This window comes from Canis lupus, chromosome 25, assembly GCF_048164855.1.
Source record: "Canis lupus baileyi chromosome 25, mCanLup2.hap1, whole genome shotgun sequence".
Lineage (NCBI taxonomy): Eukaryota > Metazoa > Chordata > Mammalia > Carnivora > Canidae > Canis > Canis lupus.
The window spans coordinates 14,464,992-14,484,301 of NC_132862.1; the positions used below are offsets into that span (position 1 = coordinate 14,464,992).

The following is a 19,310-nucleotide window of genomic DNA, read 5'->3' on the forward strand; positions in this document are numbered from 1 at the left end:
AAGGAGTTACTCAGCTTTTCACCATTGTTCTAGGCTTTCTTTTCTTTGCATCCTGATGATATCTTTCTCTGAAATCAACTGGGTGCAAAGAAGAGGAAAATTAAAATTTGACCACTTGTAAGGTATGAGTGGTTAAATATTCACAAATTCTTTACATGTCTACATGTTGATTCTGTGGTGCAGTCATATTACTTACTAAATATATTTTGAACATGCCAGTCAAATTCACTTTAAGCATTTTTGGCTAGATATTCAAAAGGGGCACAGCTATCAAATAGTTTGTTACAAGAGACTTGCTTTGTAGAATTATTTTTGACATTTAGTCTACCTGCTGCTTTGCTCAGTTTATTTAGAAATTTATTTAGGCAACCAGGCGTTTCTTCCTTGAACAATCCAGTTGACTAAAGTAATTGGAGGTTTAAAATTTTTAAGTTAATTCTGCTGTGTGTCCTTGAATTAAAAAGGAATAATCAGAATAATTAAAACAGGGAGTTACACATTTATGGTTAGGAGGCATTGCAACTGAAATTGTATTCTTAAGATACTAATGTCTTAATAGGTGTTTTTCATGGATGACCGATTATGGCAGCAGTAAGATATATAATGATTAGCTTTTATGCAGGGTAGTTAAAACTAAAAGAATGATCACAGAATTCTATGTGACCCAACATACTGCTTGAATGAAAATGAGACTTTCGCACAAGACTATTTTTGTAAAATTCGGTTCTGTATTTGGTCAAAATATCAAATAGTATGACTTGTTTTTAAAGATCTTGGTTTTGTTCATGAACACTAAGTATAAGAAAGGATATATTTCTCAAGGTCATGAACTGAATCTGCTGTTTAGTTTTGAGTTAAATTTAGAGATATTACCATAATCACTCATTTGGTATGAATAATGAAAAATAGAGATCCCAGTAGAAACCTAGGTTGTTTTGCACATTTTTTTTTAAGATTTTATTTATTTATTCATGAGTGGCACAGAGAGAGAGAGAGAGAGAGAGAGAGAGAGGCAGAGACACAGGTAGAGGGAGAAGCAAGCTCCATGCAGGGAGCCTGACGTGGGACTCGATCCCAGGTCTCCAGGATCAGGCCCTGGACTGAAGGCAGGTGCTAAACTGCTGAGCCACCCAGGCTGCCCTGTTTTGGACATTTTTATAGTGATCATAGGTACCCTAAACTAATACCTCTGATGAAGATTATTTTTGTGACAATACAGGGAGGTAAGCATTTTGATTGGTAAATAGTACTAAAGGAAAAATATTTTATTATTAAGATTTGTCCTTGGTGCTTTTAAGATAAAAAAAATTAAATAGCTGTATTTTCTTTCTTTTTTTTTTTTTTAAGATTTTATTTATTCATGAGACACACACACACACACACACACACACAGAGGCAGAGACACAGGCAGAGAGAGAAACGGGCTCCATGCAAGGAGCTTGATGTAGGACTCAATTCTGGGACTCCAGGATCACGCCTTGGGCCAAAGAAAGGTGCTAAACTGCTGAGCCACCCAGGCATCCCAATGGCTGTTATTTCAAAGTGAAAAATGGACTATTTCAGTGATTATGATAGATAGAATAATTGTTATGATAAAAATAATAGCAGATGTTAATAAGAAGATCTTACCAAACAACTGTATTTCCACATAAGAACCTGAGTGAAAAAATAAGTAATTTTTTAAACAAAAAGTGATATGAAATAAAAAAAAAATGGTGAGGAAAAAACCAAACTAGATGAGATAAATTTACAGTTATTACCTTATTCATCTTGAAAAAAGTAAATGATAACTTAAAATAAAAAAATTAATACTTCCTAAAAATGAATAATCATATGTAATACTTTAAAAAATGCTTCATAAAGCATGTTCACATACATGCCATATTATGTCCTTGTAGAACTGAAATCTATATAATGTGAACCTAGAAAAAAATTTTCTTGTGTACCATAAACTGCCTGAAAGCCTTATGAGTTTATATTAGTCCATATATAAATTATAGAATTTAATACAATTTTTCTTAACACAGTCTATTCAAACCTTGTTGTGGATTTAAACACAAATACTAATACTGTTTTATTCAGCTTGATTAAAGCATTTCATTATTAGCTTTTTACTGTAGATCCTTATAACTTTTAGGCTATATATAATGTAAATTCCTATTTTAAAAATGTAGGTAAACTGTCATTTTAGCTAAAGGGTTTACTACAGTTGAAACAAATAATAAACACAGAGTTCTAGAAATATTTAGAAGGCTTGCAGTTTGTTTCATCTTCCATAGGAACTCTTTGGAGGCTGTAGCTCCTGTTTAGTATATGGATTCTGGTTGAGTTCTTTTATATCCCTCATATTTATTTATTTTATTCATCAGAGAGGGCATGGTAAAATTGAGATACTCCTTCAACCTTATACACAGTAAGTTCATTTAAAAATTCTTTGGAAAAAATTTTCTTTGGAATTTAGGACTGATTTTTCTCTAGAAAATGTTATAAATGCATATTGTCCAGCTTTCTCAACTGACTTTATATAAAATGATTTTTACCCATCTTGTAGTATGGTAAGAGCAATTCAGAAGGGAAAGGGGGAAAGGGGGAAACTTTCTTTTCTTTCATGGATTTACAACCTTTGGGGAAAAAGTGTGAGTGTCTGCCTTAGCCATCCTTTTTATTCCATCTTCTGACCACCTGTGTCCTTATGCTGCCTGTCTTGGTCCATTCCTCCTTTTGTGGTCAGTTCTCATGTAATTCTACTCTACTCCAAAGTATTCCTGATTTCAAAAATTATCTACTTTCTTCTCTCTTCTCCTGAAATTCAAATTGGGGGGCAAAACTATCTGTGGCTAACGAAATCCACTCTCTATATATATCCACGTTATAACTTATAACCAATAAGCCTTTCTAAGGATGTTTGTAATTTTTAAAGAGGAAGTGTTAATTCAAATACTGAGATTTTGGATAGCAACCTCATGAAGAAAAAAAAAAAAACTACGTTATGTAACGAAGATTTTTACCTTCTTGTAGCTGAGAGTTGCTAAGATCTATCTGGGGCTTTAGTTTTGGGTTCAGATTTCCTAAGCTGTCCTTATTCTCATAGCTGCTTTCTTTCCTCCCCACTAAAGCCACAAATTGTTTAGGAGCTCCACTTCTTTTAACTTACTTTGTTTTGTATTTGTTAATTTTTGGTTGTAGTGGCCACAAGACCTCTGACAAAGTAATTGTTGGTAGGAAGAGTAGCAACCAGGTCATTTTTATGTCAGAAACTGCTTTTATGTTCAAGGAAGGCATCATAAGTCCTGTTTTACATGGAAATTTCACCTTTTTCTGCATCAAAGTCTTTATCAAAGCTACAAAAATTAGCTAATATGTGATAGGTTTAAGATTTATTTTCTGTTGAGCTGTAAAATCATCCATAGTTGTAGATAAGAAAATGAGAGAGTGTAACAAAGTAAAGTGAAAAAATTGAAGAGACTATTACCTCTTTTTCAGTAACAAAAATGTTAAAATTGTTGACAAGATTTTGTCATTCTCTCTCTCTCCTCTTTATAGGAGAAACATTCTTTCTCCATGTAATGGAACTAAATGGAATAAAAACTCAACTTTAAATTATGGAGAAGTATCAGATTATTAGTTTATTTTTCTGCCCCCCCCCACTGTCTTTTTAAACTACTTGTTGCCATGTTGTTTAAAAGGAATAATTGAGAAGGCATCTAATGTTTATCTACTTATTAGCTCATATCATTCATACATTTTAATAGAGCTCTCTTGTATAAGATAAATAAAAATTCCGCATATTGGGCATAGAAAATTTGGGCTCTTTGCCAGGAAGGAACCATATCCTTTGAGCCACTGTGGCTCATTTTCATTAGTATAAGACTAGATTAGGCGTTGATCCCCATGTTTTTGGATATCTAGCTTTAAATGACTTAAATTATATATATAAAAAAAACTTTACTAATTCATCAGACTGCATTATAGTTGTGTTTAGTGGTATCAGGTTGAATCTTTGGAACCCCTAGATTTCTTAGGTGATGGCTTTATTCTCCTTTTCCTAGCCATTATATGGGACCTTTTGATCCCTGGTGAATATCACTCTGGAATTTTTTCCCAGAAAGATTGCTAGTCTCTTCTTATAATAGCAGTTGATTATGAAAATTAACCACAGGCCAACAAGTAAAAATCACATGCAAGCACATGAAAAGAACTGGCTTGAAATAATTTATACATAAGACTCAATCTCTTCATTTAAAAATATTGATGATTCTGAAAAATATTTTTGGAATTCTGGTTGGAAGTATGCTATATCAAGGTTGCTATATTCTTCATCAGAGCCTAGCACATCTATCTTTTTGTTTATATGACAAATATTGGTATTCAGGTACATTCCATTGAGTAAAGATCCCCAATTCTGTGTGTTGAATATTGTTTAAATTATATCTCAAAATCTTTAAGCACGTATTTTTAGTTTTTCTTTTATTTTTCTGATTGAAACAATCTTACTAATGGAAGGTACTACATTTCCCATTTTATTGCCACTTTTGCCTTAATCCTTTTAATAGTTTCTAATTATTAGTACAGTGATATTATGAGATTTTATTTTCAATTAATAAAATTACAGTTTTTCACTGATATCATAACAACCATACTCATTTGACTGTAATACCATTTCATGTATAATTTTGAAATAGATTTTTTTTAGATTTAGTGATGTTCACATGTAGTATATTAAAAATAGAAAACAAGTTTTAAAAGTAGTATTCTAGTATGTAGTATTAATGGTTATTATTTTCATATTATAGTATAAAGGCATTACTTTTTGAAGTTCTTTAAATGATGCCATATAAAGGTCATTTGGGGAAGGCTTAAAAGGAAGAGGATATCATTGAAAGGCTTTTTTTGGGGAAGCTAAGAAAATGGATCCATTGCAGATTTTAAAAAGCAGTGGTATCCACACACTCTTACTACTGATCAAGTTATATAAACTGAGACTCTACATTTTACTGCTAAATAATTTCAACTGATAGTCTAATACTCTTCTTAGATATAATACTGCTTGTTTTTCTACTTTTTATTCATACAAAATGTATTGCCTTTTTACTGTGTATTGTCCTTTGATGATATCTTTTAAAATTTATTTTAAAGTCTTCAAGCTCATGTATCATTTTTACCTTCTTATCACTTTCGCTTTTTACTGTCTGGTTTGTCCTTCATTGGCTTGGCCTTCCAATACTGTGCCTCGTGATTTTGAAGGCTACAGAAACTTGAGGAAAGCAATCGAGAAGAAAGAAGGTTGGAATATTTCCCAGGTTTTTATTAAAATGTCATTTAAATAGTTGCCATTCACAAGGAAATGTGTTATAGAATTATAGATTGTTTCAGACTAGATTAGCTTGGTGCTCCTAAAATTAATGGTGATATTATAAAATTACAAATACACCAAATATATTTCTAGAAACTATTTTTTTCAGAATAAAACCCTCACTAGTTACGTGGATCAAAATTCAGGCAATTTCATGTGATTTCAGATAAACTATCACAATTATGATGATGACTTACCTTTTTGAGGCTAAACATGACCAAAAACCCACCATTGGCTTTCAGAATATATCTTTCAAAAATTTGTGAGCAGACTGAGAATTTTTAATTGGGTAGGAATTGAGACTTTGTTGCAGCCCATGCTAAGTCATAGATGGGTTTTCCCCCTTCCTTATTTGGTGTAATATTTGTAATAATATATTATAATATTATATTATATTTGTATACAAATATTTGTTATAGTTTTACAAAACAACATTAAATGACAACAAAGCAACAGGAACTGTGGTCTTATTACAGATAAGATTTACAAGGCATTTTTAAGGTTGAATTAGAAAAATAAGTGTTGCTTTTAAACTGTATTTGAAGTGAGCATCAGAAACAGGATATTTTCTTTTTTTCACTTGAAATTTAAGCAAAATTTAGAAGCACATATCTGTACTCTCTATATAATAATTTGCATTTTAGTCACTCAGAATTATAGTTATTTACACCAGGATCAATTAATATTTTACTTCATATCAGAACTTCTCTTCATATTTTTTCTAAATAAACCTCCAGAATATATAATCAAAATGATTAAGAAACAATATTTAAATATTTTAGAAGCACCGCTCTAGAAATTTCATCTCTTACTTAAAATAAGCCATTTGAGACCTTTTACTATGCAATAGTAGTTACAGCAATATCTTATTTCAAATACGAAAGTTTAAAAATAATATTTTCTTAAAATTATTTAATAATTTATATTCCACATATCATGATATTCTACAGTATCAATAATTTTATTCTATAATTCTATAACTTATTTAAAGTATTTTATAATGAGAATGTAATTCTAATTGTCTATAAGTTGCACTAGAATTCACCTAATTAGTGTATATTTAGGACATTATATTTATCATTAGAATTAAATTATGGCATTAAAAATGTGAGATTTCTTCTATTTCAGAAGGTCAAAATAAAATGCATAGTTAAAGTAGCATATGGAAACACCTTCCACCTTAAAATTTTCAAGTCTTTTAAGTGTCTTTAGTGTGTAAAATTTTCCAGTTTTTTATATCATCCCTTAAGGAATAGCAAAAGCAGAGCAGTTTCGTGTTCTAGGATGAGGCATTTCAAACTAGAATATATATATATACACACACAAATCACCTGAGTAGTTTAGTAAAATGAAGATTCGGATTCAATAAAACTGAAGTGGAACTGAGATTTTGCTTATCTAACTAGCTTCTGGGTGATGTTGATGCTTCCTGGTCTATGGACTGCACTTTCAGCATAAGATTCTAGAATACTGGCCTGGAGTCAAGACACTTGGTTTTAGCCCCTTGAGTGGATTGACTTCCCTGGCCAGAGTTTCTTTTTTAGTTTGTCAATAAAAATGTTGACATTGGTTGTCAGATGTCAAAGGGGTTAAGCCCCATGATCACTGGTGTTCCTTCCAACTGCAAAATTCTGAATCTCTGTAACCTGCAAACTTAAATATCTTTCATTGTTGCTTAGTTATTTTAGATATCAATTTGTCTCACTTTATTGAGGAAAACTTGAATTAAGGTACAATAATTATAAAGTGTCAACTTGTATTTTAAAAGTTTAAGTCTTATGTGATTTATAAAGGTAAATTAATAACGTAAAGTTACAACTGCTGATCTTTCTGCCATCAGAATTGACGTGAACAGCTTATATATGAGTTAACTCTATATATAAATGATATATATAAACATTTGCTGGATACAGGTGACGTGGAGAAGGTAGGAGGGTTAGAATAAAGTGGTTATTTAGCTGTAAACCAGAGTAAAAAAGAATTTGGATGGAGCTTAAATAATGATACAACCAACAATAACAAATTTGTGTGCTGCAACAATTTACAGGTGAGGAAGGAAGACTGTGTAGGAGAGAGACTGGGGAATGCTGATGGGAAATATCTTTCCAAACAGATTCACCATCCTAGCCTTAACCTTAGTCCTAAACCTCAAGTATATCTGAGTACATGGTACTGTACTTTGAATGGGATGATGGGTGAAGGGGAGTTTCCAGAGTTTTGGTTGGAACTGTGATGGAAAATCAATAGCCCTAGTATAATACAAGTGATTTAAGAGAAGCATCAGTATAATCAACATTTTTCTCTAACAGAATGATTTAACAGTGTTCATGGAACCCTGTTATAATTTACTTGGTTTTTTTCCAGTTAAGATTGTTTTATTGATATTGCTACTGGTTGTTCCTTCTCACTCTAGAGACATGCTGTATTCCATGCATCTTTATGCATCTTTCAGCCTATACCATTAGACTCCAACATAATTAGTGCATAAGACACATAGAGGTGACAAACAGGTGCTCATGCACAGTCATAGAGATTGATATATTTAATAAACACTTACTGCACATTTATTATGTACATCCCCTGGGTACTGGGGACATAATGCTGAGTCAAACGATCATGAACCCTGCCCTCAAAAGGCTTAGAGGTTACTAAGGAAGACAGAAATTAAAGAAATAATCATATAAATAAATCTAAATTAAGAACTCTGAAAAGTACTTAAAAGGAAAAGTGTTTTCCTTGTTCTGAGTACAAAAGCAACTGTGAGAATTGGAACTTAGGGTTACTATTTAATAATAAAAAGCTTAAATAAGATTAAATTTTTGGCTTTAGAAGCTAGAAACAAGTCCAGGTATTAGGACAGTTTTTAGTGTAGCAGAATATCTGAAAAAACGATAAGTGTTATAAAGTTATTTTGATAAAGATTTTAAGCTCTTTCTAGGGGAATTTTATTTAGAGAATATTGCCTTTTCGAGTATTTTTTTTTATTCTTGATGATTTCAAAATGTTACAGTAGCACAAGAAGAAATCTTTCACATATAGATTTATTTAAAGTTCACTTAATATTATTTAGCTTGATTAGATGTATGAGTCAAGTGAACAGATGTGCAACTTCTGTACATAATTAATCAAGGATGCTAAGACCTAAGAGTGTAGTGAATTAAATGTGAAAAACTTTGCTCACTGTAGTGTGCACTGTTTTTTTGTCAGGGCCACCAGGAGTTAATGAGTTTAGTTATAACCATTACCTGACATCAGTATGTAGTTAGAGCTGTTAGTACCAGATGACCCAAGAGGAAGCTTCTGTTTGTATGGCCAGTCTTGTGGCAGATCCTGGAATTTCCTATTCAGTCAAAGGTGAGGCTAAGAACTTCAGATAGTTTTGAAGTGCAAAGATCCATTTCTCTGAGAACATTTTAAGAAGAGTCCTGTGCCATAGGTATAGCCTAGGACAAAAGCCTATGCTGTTAACCAGAGGAGACCTAACCACTCGAATGGATGCAGCCAGGGTAGACAAACTTACTACAAATAAATCTGTGAGCAGATTTATTCTGGATCTTTAAATTTACTCTTAAATGGATTAGGACATCAAGAAATATTTAGCTTCTGTTTCTTTATATTTAGATGGGAAAAGTCCTATGTTTAGATGAGAAAAGAAAAATAATTTGTTTTGATTTCCTTTTAATTTTAATCACCTATGTTCTAGTTAATTAGTTGTTACTGTGACTAGTTCTTAGCTGTCCCATCAGATCTCATGCCCTATGGTATAATCTATTCCTCAGTGTTTCTAGAAAATAAGCTTTTCTCCAGTGATTTAAATCACCATTGTTTGAATGGCAATTTCTGTTTTCCCCTGAAGCCTCAGACATAACTTTGCTCAGTCAAATGATAAACCTTCTAGTTTTCACAAACAATTGATGATTTTTAAAATCTGGGAGACAAAAGTGAACAATTTTCATCTCTATTTTAATATTGTACCCTTTTGTTCCTTTTTTTTTAAAGTGTGGCCAGTAAAGAGGATAATACAGACACTGACCAAGAGAAGAAAGAAGAAAAGGGTATTACAGAAAGAGAAAACAATGAATTAGAAGTGGTAAGTTGAAAGAATGAACTTGTATATTTCAGTGCCTGCATTTAGCTTGTTTATGGTAACTATACTATGTTGAAAAGAGAAATGGTTATCATGCATCCATTTTAAACTATTTACTTGAGGACTTCTTCAGAAACATGAGCTATAAAATACTGGCAACTCTCTATCTCGTCCAACAAGAAAGCATTGGTGGGGGGGTAGGGAGGAAGTAGAATATTAGGAGAGATAAAGTACTATTTTATTTAAGAAAAAGTTATATAATAACCCTAAAATTGTGGAATGGTTTTTGAACTGATGAAAAGTGAAATTTGTGTACTTCTGTATTTTATACTCTAGCAATCTCTCTTAATGAGGTAATCTGTTTGTTTTGCTCATATTGTACTATTAATAGTCACAAATCACATTTTAGGAAGAAAGTCAAGAAGTGAGTGATCATGAGGAAGAAGAGGAGGAGGAAGAGGAAGAAGAAGATGACATTGAAGGGGGTGAAAGCTCTGATGAATCAGATTCAGAATCAGATGAAAAAGGTACTTGCTATTTAGTACAAGGACAAAAATTCAATTGGGGGATTTATTTGAAATACGGCAGAAAACATTCTCTATTTCATTCTTGATGAAGGCAGCTTTTATAGCTGCTGACCTGTGCATCCCCTCCCAGCCTCATGTTTCTGCTCTTACTGGATGTAGTCATTGTGTGATTTCAATTCTTACTTAGCACAAATAGTATCTGTTGTCACTGATCAACAGTGACACCTCTTTATCTTGTTCACTTCTTTTTAGTTTTTGGTTTACCCAGGACATTTTCCTTATAGCTGCTAAGTGAATACCTGGATATAGATGATGGTTTTCATGATCTTACTTGAAAGCTAGAATTATGATATTGTGGCCTATTGCAGTATGTTTATTTTTTTCTTTTATAAATAGCCAATTATCAAGCAGACTTAGCAAACATTACCTGTGAAATTGCAATCAAGCAGAAGCTGATTGATGAACTAGAAAACAGCCAGAAAAGACTACAGACACTGAAAAAGCAGTATGAAGAGAAGCTAATGATGCTGCAACATAAAATTCGGGACACTCAGCTTGAGAGAGACCAGGTGCTCCAGAACTTAGGTAAGAATTACATTTAATTCTAATTAAAGTTCCAACTAAATTGCCAGAATGGATTTTTATCATTTCTGCCTTTAGGAAAAAGAAATTACATTAGAAGCCACATTAAATGTGAGTTTGTCTCATTATGTTAAATATTCCTTATTTTTTCATTCTGGGTACCTACCACTACCAAGCCTATTTAATCATTTCATCCAAAATTGTGGCTAATTTTGTTTTACTGTCTTGATTTATGCTGAGAACATTTTTTTTTTGGGGGGGGGGATCATTTTTTAAATTAAAGAAAAAACTTAAATAATTGTTGAACAAGCTGAGAGTAGATAATAAAAGAGAGTGTAATCAAGGAGAGAGTGATTCAGATACCCTGGCCTCCTGAGGTTTCTTTTGGGGAGGTAGTTTTTCTCTGAGCTCGTGAGTTGTAAATCTGTGAAATGAAGATCTGTATCTCACAGAAATAAATACAGATATCCTTTGATCATTTAGGTTCAGTGGAATCTTACTCAGAAGAAAAGGCAAAAAAAGTTAGGTCTGAATATGAAAAGAAACTCCAAGCCATGAATAAAGAACTGCAAAGACTTCAGACAGCTCAAAAAGAGCATGCAAGGTTGCTCAAAAACCAGTCTCAATATGAAAAGCAATTGAAGAAATTGCAACAGGATGTGATGGAAATGAAAAAAACAAAGGTATGGATTATATTTTGCATTAAAGTCTGATGTTGAGGATATTTGTGTCATTTGGGACAAATTAATGTAGTTCTTTCCATATTCAGTAAAAGTCAATTCCATAAAATGTTCTTTCCATATTCAATACGCATTCTTACAAATGATGTACTTCCTTTTGGCAATTAGAAATTGTTTCCTGTACTCATGCATTATCAAAGCCTTTCTTCAGAGTAGCTGAAAATTATGTGGTCAAAAACAGGGCCTCTTTGACTGATGGATATAGCTCTCCTCCTGAAACACATAAAATGTTTTGAACATGCAAGAAATTATTGATAGTTGTATAACGAATACTATATCCACTATCTATTTTAGGTATTAAAAATTATAGTGTACACAAAACCTCCTATATATCCCCTTCTGATCATATTCCCCTTTTCCCAAGAGGTAACAACTGTCTTGAATTTAGTGTTTATCATTCCCATGCATAGAAAGATACAAACTGTCTTCTCTTGACAAAAGAGAGCATATGAATCCTGATCTCTTCTGTGTTTTTGTTGTGGGATTAATTATCCTTTTTTTTTTTTTCTAAAGATTTTATTATTTATTCATGACAGACGGAGAGAGAGAGATAGAGAGAGAGGCAGAGACACAGGCAGACTAGGAGCAGGCTCCATGCAGGGAGCCTGACATGGGGACTCAATCCCAGGTCTCCAGGATCACACCCCAAGCTGAAGGTGGCGCTAAACCGCTGAGCTGCCCGGGATTAATATTAACATTTGGCATAGCAGTCAATGTTGGTTCCTTAAAATAGCAGATGTGAAAATGATTTAGGAAGTTTTAGATTACAATGTTGTATCTTTTACTGATGACAGCAATAGCTAAAATTATTAGGTGCTTACTATATGCCAGTCAATATTATAAGCACTCTACAGGTATTACTCAATAAAATTCTCGTAATAATCCAATGCCATAGAGCTGTTATATCTATTTTATATATGAGAAATGAAAACCTAGAGAGGTTAAGTAATTTATTCAAGGTCACACAGCTACTGGTAATAATTTAAATACCAAAAATTCATTCAAGTTCTAGAACAACTGAACACTGAGTATAAAAAGCATAGAACACTAAGCAGTTTGAGAGAAACATATTAGAAAAGTATAGAAATAGAAATGTATTAATCCCACAAAATAAGAACTGACCGTTTAAAATGTGCAGCAATACTCCATCATTTCTGTGTTAAATTCTAACTGCTTACTTCCATACATGTGATTAATTTAAGGGACGTTGTGATAGGAAAACTCCAATAGATGTATTACTTAATTTTTTAGGTTCGACTAATGAAACAAATGAAAGAAGAACAAGAAAAAGCCAGATTGACAGAGTCCAGGAGAAACAGAGAGATTGCTCAATTGAAAAAAGATCAACGTAAAAGAGATGTGAGTAGGACTTTACCTTTCAGTTATATACAAATATTTTACATTGAACAAGTTTGTTTAGTAAATGGAAGAAAATTTTCTCATAACTATTAAGTGTAGCTTAAGGACAATATGTGAACATTAATTTTAAATGTGGCATTTATTATAATATATGGATTATAGTAACTCAACAGACAAGCTTATGAAAAACACTATATATTATTATAAATTTTATGAGAGGCTTATTTCCTAGATGATGAGATGCTAGAAAATGACAAAGAATAATTGATTATCTCTAGGGAGATCAGGGAACTACTTACAGTATTGTAAGGTAGCTATTTTATTTATTTATTTATTTATTTATTTATTTATTTATTTATTTATTTAATTTTTTATTTTTTTTAAGATAGCAATTTTAGAATGGTTCCAGACAGTTTCACCACTAAAGATTCTTAGCAATGTTCCTGGAATAATAACTCACTTTCACTAGAGAAGGCTTTACCAAGAGGTATAAAAGTTTTCATATTCTTTCACTTAAGAATTCTACTTCTTCCATGAACTCAGACTAAGAAAATAATGTAAAATCAGAAAAATTGTTTTGTGTTAAAATCTTTAAGGTTATTTGTAATAATGAAAAGTATAAAAACAACCAAGACAGTAAAGGGGAATGATTAAATAAATTATAGTCCATTTCATTTAATAGGTTTTTATTCATCCATCGAGGATTATTAGTATTTGGAAACTGCATAGTAAAATGAAAAATTACTGTGATTTAGCATTGTGTAAAGTAGCATTTTTAAAAATTTTATTTATTTAAGAGAGAGAGAGAGAGAGCATGAGTAAGGGGGTGGGGCAGAGGGAAAGGGAGAAGCAGACTCCCTGCTGAGCAGGGAGCCCTAGTTGGAGCTCCATCCCAGGACCCTGGCATCATGACCTGAGCCGAAGGCAGACGCTTAACTGACTGAGTCACCCAGGTACCCCATGAAGTAGCATTTCATACATGCACACTTGATTAAAATGAGGGAAAAAATTTTAAGAATATATACCAACATCCTAACCGTAATTGTGTTAGGGTTTTAGGTTATAGTCCATTTAATTTTTTCTTCTTTCCAAATTTTTGGCAGTATGGTTATTTCATTATGATCTTGTTTTTCCTCAGAAGAAGAGGCCAAAATAGTCTTTTCCCCATTGTTGATTAGGTTTTAGCCTCAGTTCTTTTTTCTTGCTCAACTTGCTCTAAATCCTCCTTGGAGAAAATGTGAGCAAACATCATATTTTAGAAAGTAGACATCTACTTTGGGAAGTAAAGAGAAAATTTAAGGAGATAGATGATAGTATAATGAGAAAAGTAGATATTTTCATGAGATGACTGCTGTATTAAGGCTATCTTTCTTTTTTTTTTCCTATTTACAAAAATTGGCATATATTCACAAACCATAAAATTCATTCTTTTAAACTGTACAATTCAAGCCTTTAGTGTATTCACAGAATTGTGCAACAATCACTACTATCTTATTCCAGAATATTTTTATCACTTCAAAAGGAAACTCCATACCCATTAGCAGTCACTCCCTATTCTTCCCCTTCCCTGGCCCCTGGCAGCCACCCTAGTATCCTTTCTGTCTCTATGGATTTGCCCATGGTAGATGTCCCATAGGAATGGAATATACAATATATAGCCTTTTTTGTCTGGCTTTTTAAATTTAGCATGATGTTTTCAAGGTTTATCTATGTTATTGCATGTACTAGTAGTTTATTCCTTTTCATGACTGTATGGATAGAGCACATTTTGTTTATCTGTTCCTTAATTGATGGATATTTGTATTATTTCCATTTTTGGCTATTTATTTATGTAGAAGTTTTATTTAAATTTCAGGCAGTTAACATACACTGTAATATTAGTTTCAGGTGTACAATATAGTGATTCAACACCTCCATTTTTTTTTAAGATTTTATTTATTCATTCATGAGAGACAGAGAGAGAGAGAGAGAGGCAGAGACACAGGCAGAGGGAGAAGCAGGCTCCATGCAGGGAGTCCGATGTGGGACTTGATCCCAGGTCTCCAGGATCACACTCTGGGCCAAAGGCAGCACTAAACTGCTGAGCCACAGGGCTGCTCAACACTTCCGTTTGACACCTGACACTTGGTGCTCATCATAAGTGCCCTCCTTAATCCCCATCACCTATTTCACCCGTCCCCTCATCCGCCTTGCCTCTGGTATCCAACACTTTGTTCTCTGTCATTAAGAGTCTGTTTCCTGGTTTGTGCCTCTTTCTCTTTTTTACTCTTTGCTCATTTGTTTTGTTTCTTAAACTCTACATGTTACTCAGCCTTAAGAAAGAATGAAATCTTGCCATTTGCCATGATATGGATGGAGCTAGAGAGTATTAAGCTAAGTCAAATAAGTCAGAGAAAGACAAATATCGTATTTATTTTGTTTTTAATTCAGACTTTTGGATGTAGGAATGATTGTCTTACAGTGTACACTACTTATTTCTTTATAACTAATTCATTTGAGATATAGAGGCCAATATTGAAAAACTCACTCCTGGGATGGAACTTTTTAATCTTATTCCACAACATAGGATCATATATGATATATTATTTTATTATAAAGATGTAAGGCTGGCTAATTACATTCAAAGATAACATTCAGACTCCTTGGCCCTTTTACTTATTGCTTTGTGTACATATTTCTAACTTGTTTCTTGTCATATTCATCTTTGAACCCTTTGTATATTTGTATTACACCATACAAAGAATATAAGTCAACTTGACATTTGACTTAGAATAAGAAAACTTAATGTAGTAGTAACAAGTTTCAAACTGTGTGTTAATTTTAATTTTTGGTAGTTTATTCATTTAAAAAGATTTGTTGACTTTGCCTCTATGTCTGTCATTGTTGTAGGCAATGAAGATTATGACAGTGATAAGATGGTCTGTTTCTACCAGAATTCTGATCTGATGACATAAGAATATACATAAACATGAGATGAATGATCTATTTAAATTAGTGATACAAAATATAAAAGGTTATTTGGTATATCTCAGAATTTAAGTCTCAGAAGAGATATTTCTGATTAAGCCCAATTCCTAAGCTTTGTCCAAGATCACAGAGTTGAATAAATGACAGAAGTAGAACTAGGATCTCTGTTCTTTTTCAGTCCAAAATTCTTTCTCAATTATAGTTTTATAAAATGGCTTAAAGGAATTTATAATTAATTTTCCTTATCATATAAAGTACCTAGAAGCAAATTGGTAGGCAATACTGTTTTATTGTTCATTTACTTTACCCAACATAATATTTTTGAAGTTATTATAAAGTGTTAATACAATTAATAGATGTTTTCCCTATATTTAAAACAGTTAATAATTACTGTATATATTGCAAAGTGACTTTCTTGAAAATATTCTAAGCTGTGTTTCTTCCTGTTCATGCCTCAGCTAGCAAAACAAAATGTCTAGCAAAAATAAAATGATATAATATTTATAAAGCATTTAGAAAAGCACTTGTGTATAGTAAGCATTATATAGCATTTGTTTTCTTTCTTTTTTTTAAGAATTTATTTATTTATTCATGAGAGACACAGAGAGAGAGGCAGAGACATAGGCAGAGGGAGAAGCAGGCTTCCTGTGGGGAACCTGTTTTAGGACTCAATCCCAGGACTCCGGGATCACGACCTGAGCCAAAGGCAGACGCTCAACCACTGAGCCACCCAGGGATCCCTATATAGCATTTCTTAAATAAAAGTATGTCACAGAGATAACTTCGTTTTTTAGAAAATGTATCAGTATGCATTTTTGTTTATTGGAATAAAATATCCTCATCTGTAGTAATGGATGCAAAGTTGTTGTTAGCTCAGATTCTGCTAAGAACTATTATAGTTCCCAATGGGATGGTGGAATATGTTAATGCAGGAGTAGAAAGCATTGTATCTTTCAGTTTACCATTTTAACTTACTCATTATTGTTTTATAGCATCAACTTAGACTTCTGGAGGCCCAAAAAAGAAACCAAGAAGTGGTTCTTCGTCGCAAAACTGAAGAGGCAAGTTAATGATTTGGAGGAAACGTCTGGCTTTGATGTAAATGATCTATTTCTGTAAACTAAGAGAATGAGTCAGTTTCTCTTGCTTTTTCAGGTTACAGCTCTTCGTAGGCAAGTGAGGCCCATGTCAGATAGAGTGGCTGGGAAAGTCACTCGAAAGCTGAGCTCATCTGATACCCCTGTTCAGGACATGGGTTCCACTGCAGCTGCTGTAGAAGCAGATGTATCAAGGGCAGGAGCCCAGCAGAAAATGAGAATTCCTGTGGCAAGAGTCCAGGCCTTACCAACGCCCACAACAAATGGAACCAGGTCAGTACAATTCTTCTATTCCTTCTGACATAATCTTTGTTGCACTATTACTAAATGTTGGACTTCAAAGAAAAACAGCTCGTTATTTGGCAGTGTATAATCAAATAAGCACATGAGTAATTATGCGGTTTTGTTTTTACTGTTTTTATATGATTATAGAAAAAAATATCAGAGGAAAGGATTGACTGGCCGAGTATTTACTTCTAAGACCGCTCGCATGAAGTGGCAGCTTCTTGAGCGCAGAGTCACGGACATCATCATGCAGAAAATGACTATTTCCAATATGGAGGCGGATATGAATAGACTCCTCAAGGTGTGGAAAATAGAAAGTAGATATGCTTTTCCTTCTCTGGCTTTTAATTTTAGTTTTCTGAATTTGAACTCTGGATGAATTAATACTTAACAATTTTTTCCTTTTTTTTTGTGAGTTTTGATTACATTGTGTGTCATTTAATAGATAAAACATCATTTCATTTTTTTGTTTTGCTTTGTTTTAATTGTGGTAAGAACAGACAGCGTGGGATTGACCCTCTTAACACATTTTTAAGTGTTGTTAACTGTAGGCACAGTGTTGTACAGCAGACTTCTAGAATGTGTTCATCTTGTGTAGCTAAAACTTCATACCCATTGAACAGCACCCCCTCATTGTCCCTCCCCCCCAGTCCCTGGCAACCACCATTTTACTTAGTACATCTATGAGTTTGACTGTTTTAGATACCTCACATAAATGGAATCTTGATATATTTGTACTTCTGTGACTCATTTATTTCACTTAGCATAAAGTTCTTAAGGTTCTGGATGAATAATATTTCTTAAAGTCCAATCTGTTTTCTCAATAGCAACGGGAAGAACTCACAAAAAGACGAGAGAAACTTTCAAAAAGACGAGAAAAGATAGTCAAGGAGAGTGAAGAGGGAGATAAAAATGTGATTAACATCAACGAGGAGATGGAATCATTAACTGCTAATATAGATTACATCAATGACAGTATTTCTGATTGTCAAGCCAACATCATGCAGATGGAAGAAGCAAAGGTTTGTATGTGCAAAAAAATAGTTAATGGCTTAAGGAAGATATTTTCATATTTATCATTAAAAGCACTTTGAATTTTTAGATCAGTTGAATTTTAATATCAATTATATCAATTTTTATTGGTTTAATCTGATTCTTAGGTTTTACATGAATATCACTCCCTGCCTGCTCTCCAGATTTCTTCGTTGATTTGCAATATTATTTAAAATAAAAAATGTCTAAAAATGTATACAATTTATTAATCCACCATGAATTCTTAACTGCTCAAGTATGTTTTTTTCTTTTCAAAGAGCCCAGATGTTTCCTGGAGTAGAGATCTTATTTTACATTTTCAAGAAACAATAAGTTTAGTTAATAAAACTAACCAAGTGCTACCAAATAAATAATGAAATAATAGGCTTTTGCCTCTGAACACATTTGGCTCAAAGTAATGTTCATCATATGTCGGTTTGATGTAGGAAGAAGGAGAAACATTGGATGTTACTGCAGTCATTAATGCTTGCACACTTACAGAAGCCCGATATCTGCTAGATCACTTCTTGTCAATGGGTATCAATAAGGTATGATTAAACTACACTGTAATTGAAAACCTATTTTGATTAGTTCATTTTGTTTATCCTTCTCCAGTGACCCTTTCTTTTGTAATAAGTAAGACTTTTTTATAAATTGAAATGCATTCTTTTATCTTTCTTTAGAGTTAAGAAAAGTCAGCATTATTTAGCTCAATTCCGTTAGTTTGTCATCCATTGTACTTGTGTATTAGAACAGATAAACAACTTAAGAAATAATTCATCTTTTGCTTTAACAAAGGAAAAATGAAAAACCTCTTGGGGTTAGACAAATTTGATATCATAGCTTTGGTTTAATATTGATTCTTTAAAGCTCAAAAAGAATTGGAAAGGTAAAAAAAAAAAAAAAAAAAGAATTGGAAAGGAAAAAATACAGTATCACTTCTCTCCTCTTTGTAAATGCATTAACCTGTCAACTATAAAAAACTTACACCTAAATGTTAAAGGTGATAATGATTTCTGACTCACCTTTTTTTTTTTTTTTTTTTTTACCACTTTGGGACTGTGCTAGACCCTTTATTTCATGTTCTCCCACTTACTCTTTACAATGTGCTAGGAAGTAGGTGTTATTCATATCGTTTTGCTTACAAGGAAACTGAATCAAGAAGATAAGGTAATATGCTCAAAGTCACCAGACTAGTAAGTGGAGGAGCTTCAATTAATCAAGGTCTGATGTTAAATTCCATATGTCGTATACATTTGCGTTTTGATACAGATCTTTATG

The 19,310-nt window shown here is 32.7% G+C and overlaps 1 protein-coding gene across 18 annotated transcripts in view; it reads left to right on the forward strand.

The window, feature by feature from the left end:
* KIF21A (kinesin family member 21A) overlaps positions 1-19,310 on the forward strand; it is a 147,576-nt gene that overhangs the window by 93,039 nt on the left and 35,227 nt on the right. For 12 of the 18 annotated variants that reach the window (XM_072798382.1, XM_072798379.1, XM_072798378.1 and 9 more), the window contains exons 12-22: positions 5,245-5,283; positions 9,353-9,443; positions 9,850-9,967; positions 10,364-10,552; positions 11,033-11,232; positions 12,541-12,648; positions 16,608-16,676; positions 16,771-16,985; positions 17,145-17,298; positions 17,825-18,019; positions 18,476-18,577. In XM_072798382.1, the coding sequence (XP_072654483.1) occupies positions 5,245-5,283; positions 9,353-9,443; positions 9,850-9,967; positions 10,364-10,552; positions 11,033-11,232; positions 12,541-12,648; positions 16,608-16,676; positions 16,771-16,985; positions 17,145-17,298; positions 17,825-18,019; positions 18,476-18,577 (1,480 nt within the window). The remainder of the gene's footprint in view (positions 1-5,244; positions 5,284-9,352; positions 9,444-9,849; positions 9,968-10,363; positions 10,553-11,032; positions 11,233-12,540; positions 12,649-16,607; positions 16,677-16,770; positions 16,986-17,144; positions 17,299-17,824; positions 18,020-18,475; positions 18,578-19,310) is intronic. The other 6 variants (XM_072798383.1, XM_072798373.1, XM_072798386.1 and 3 more) reach the window with 1 other exon arrangement.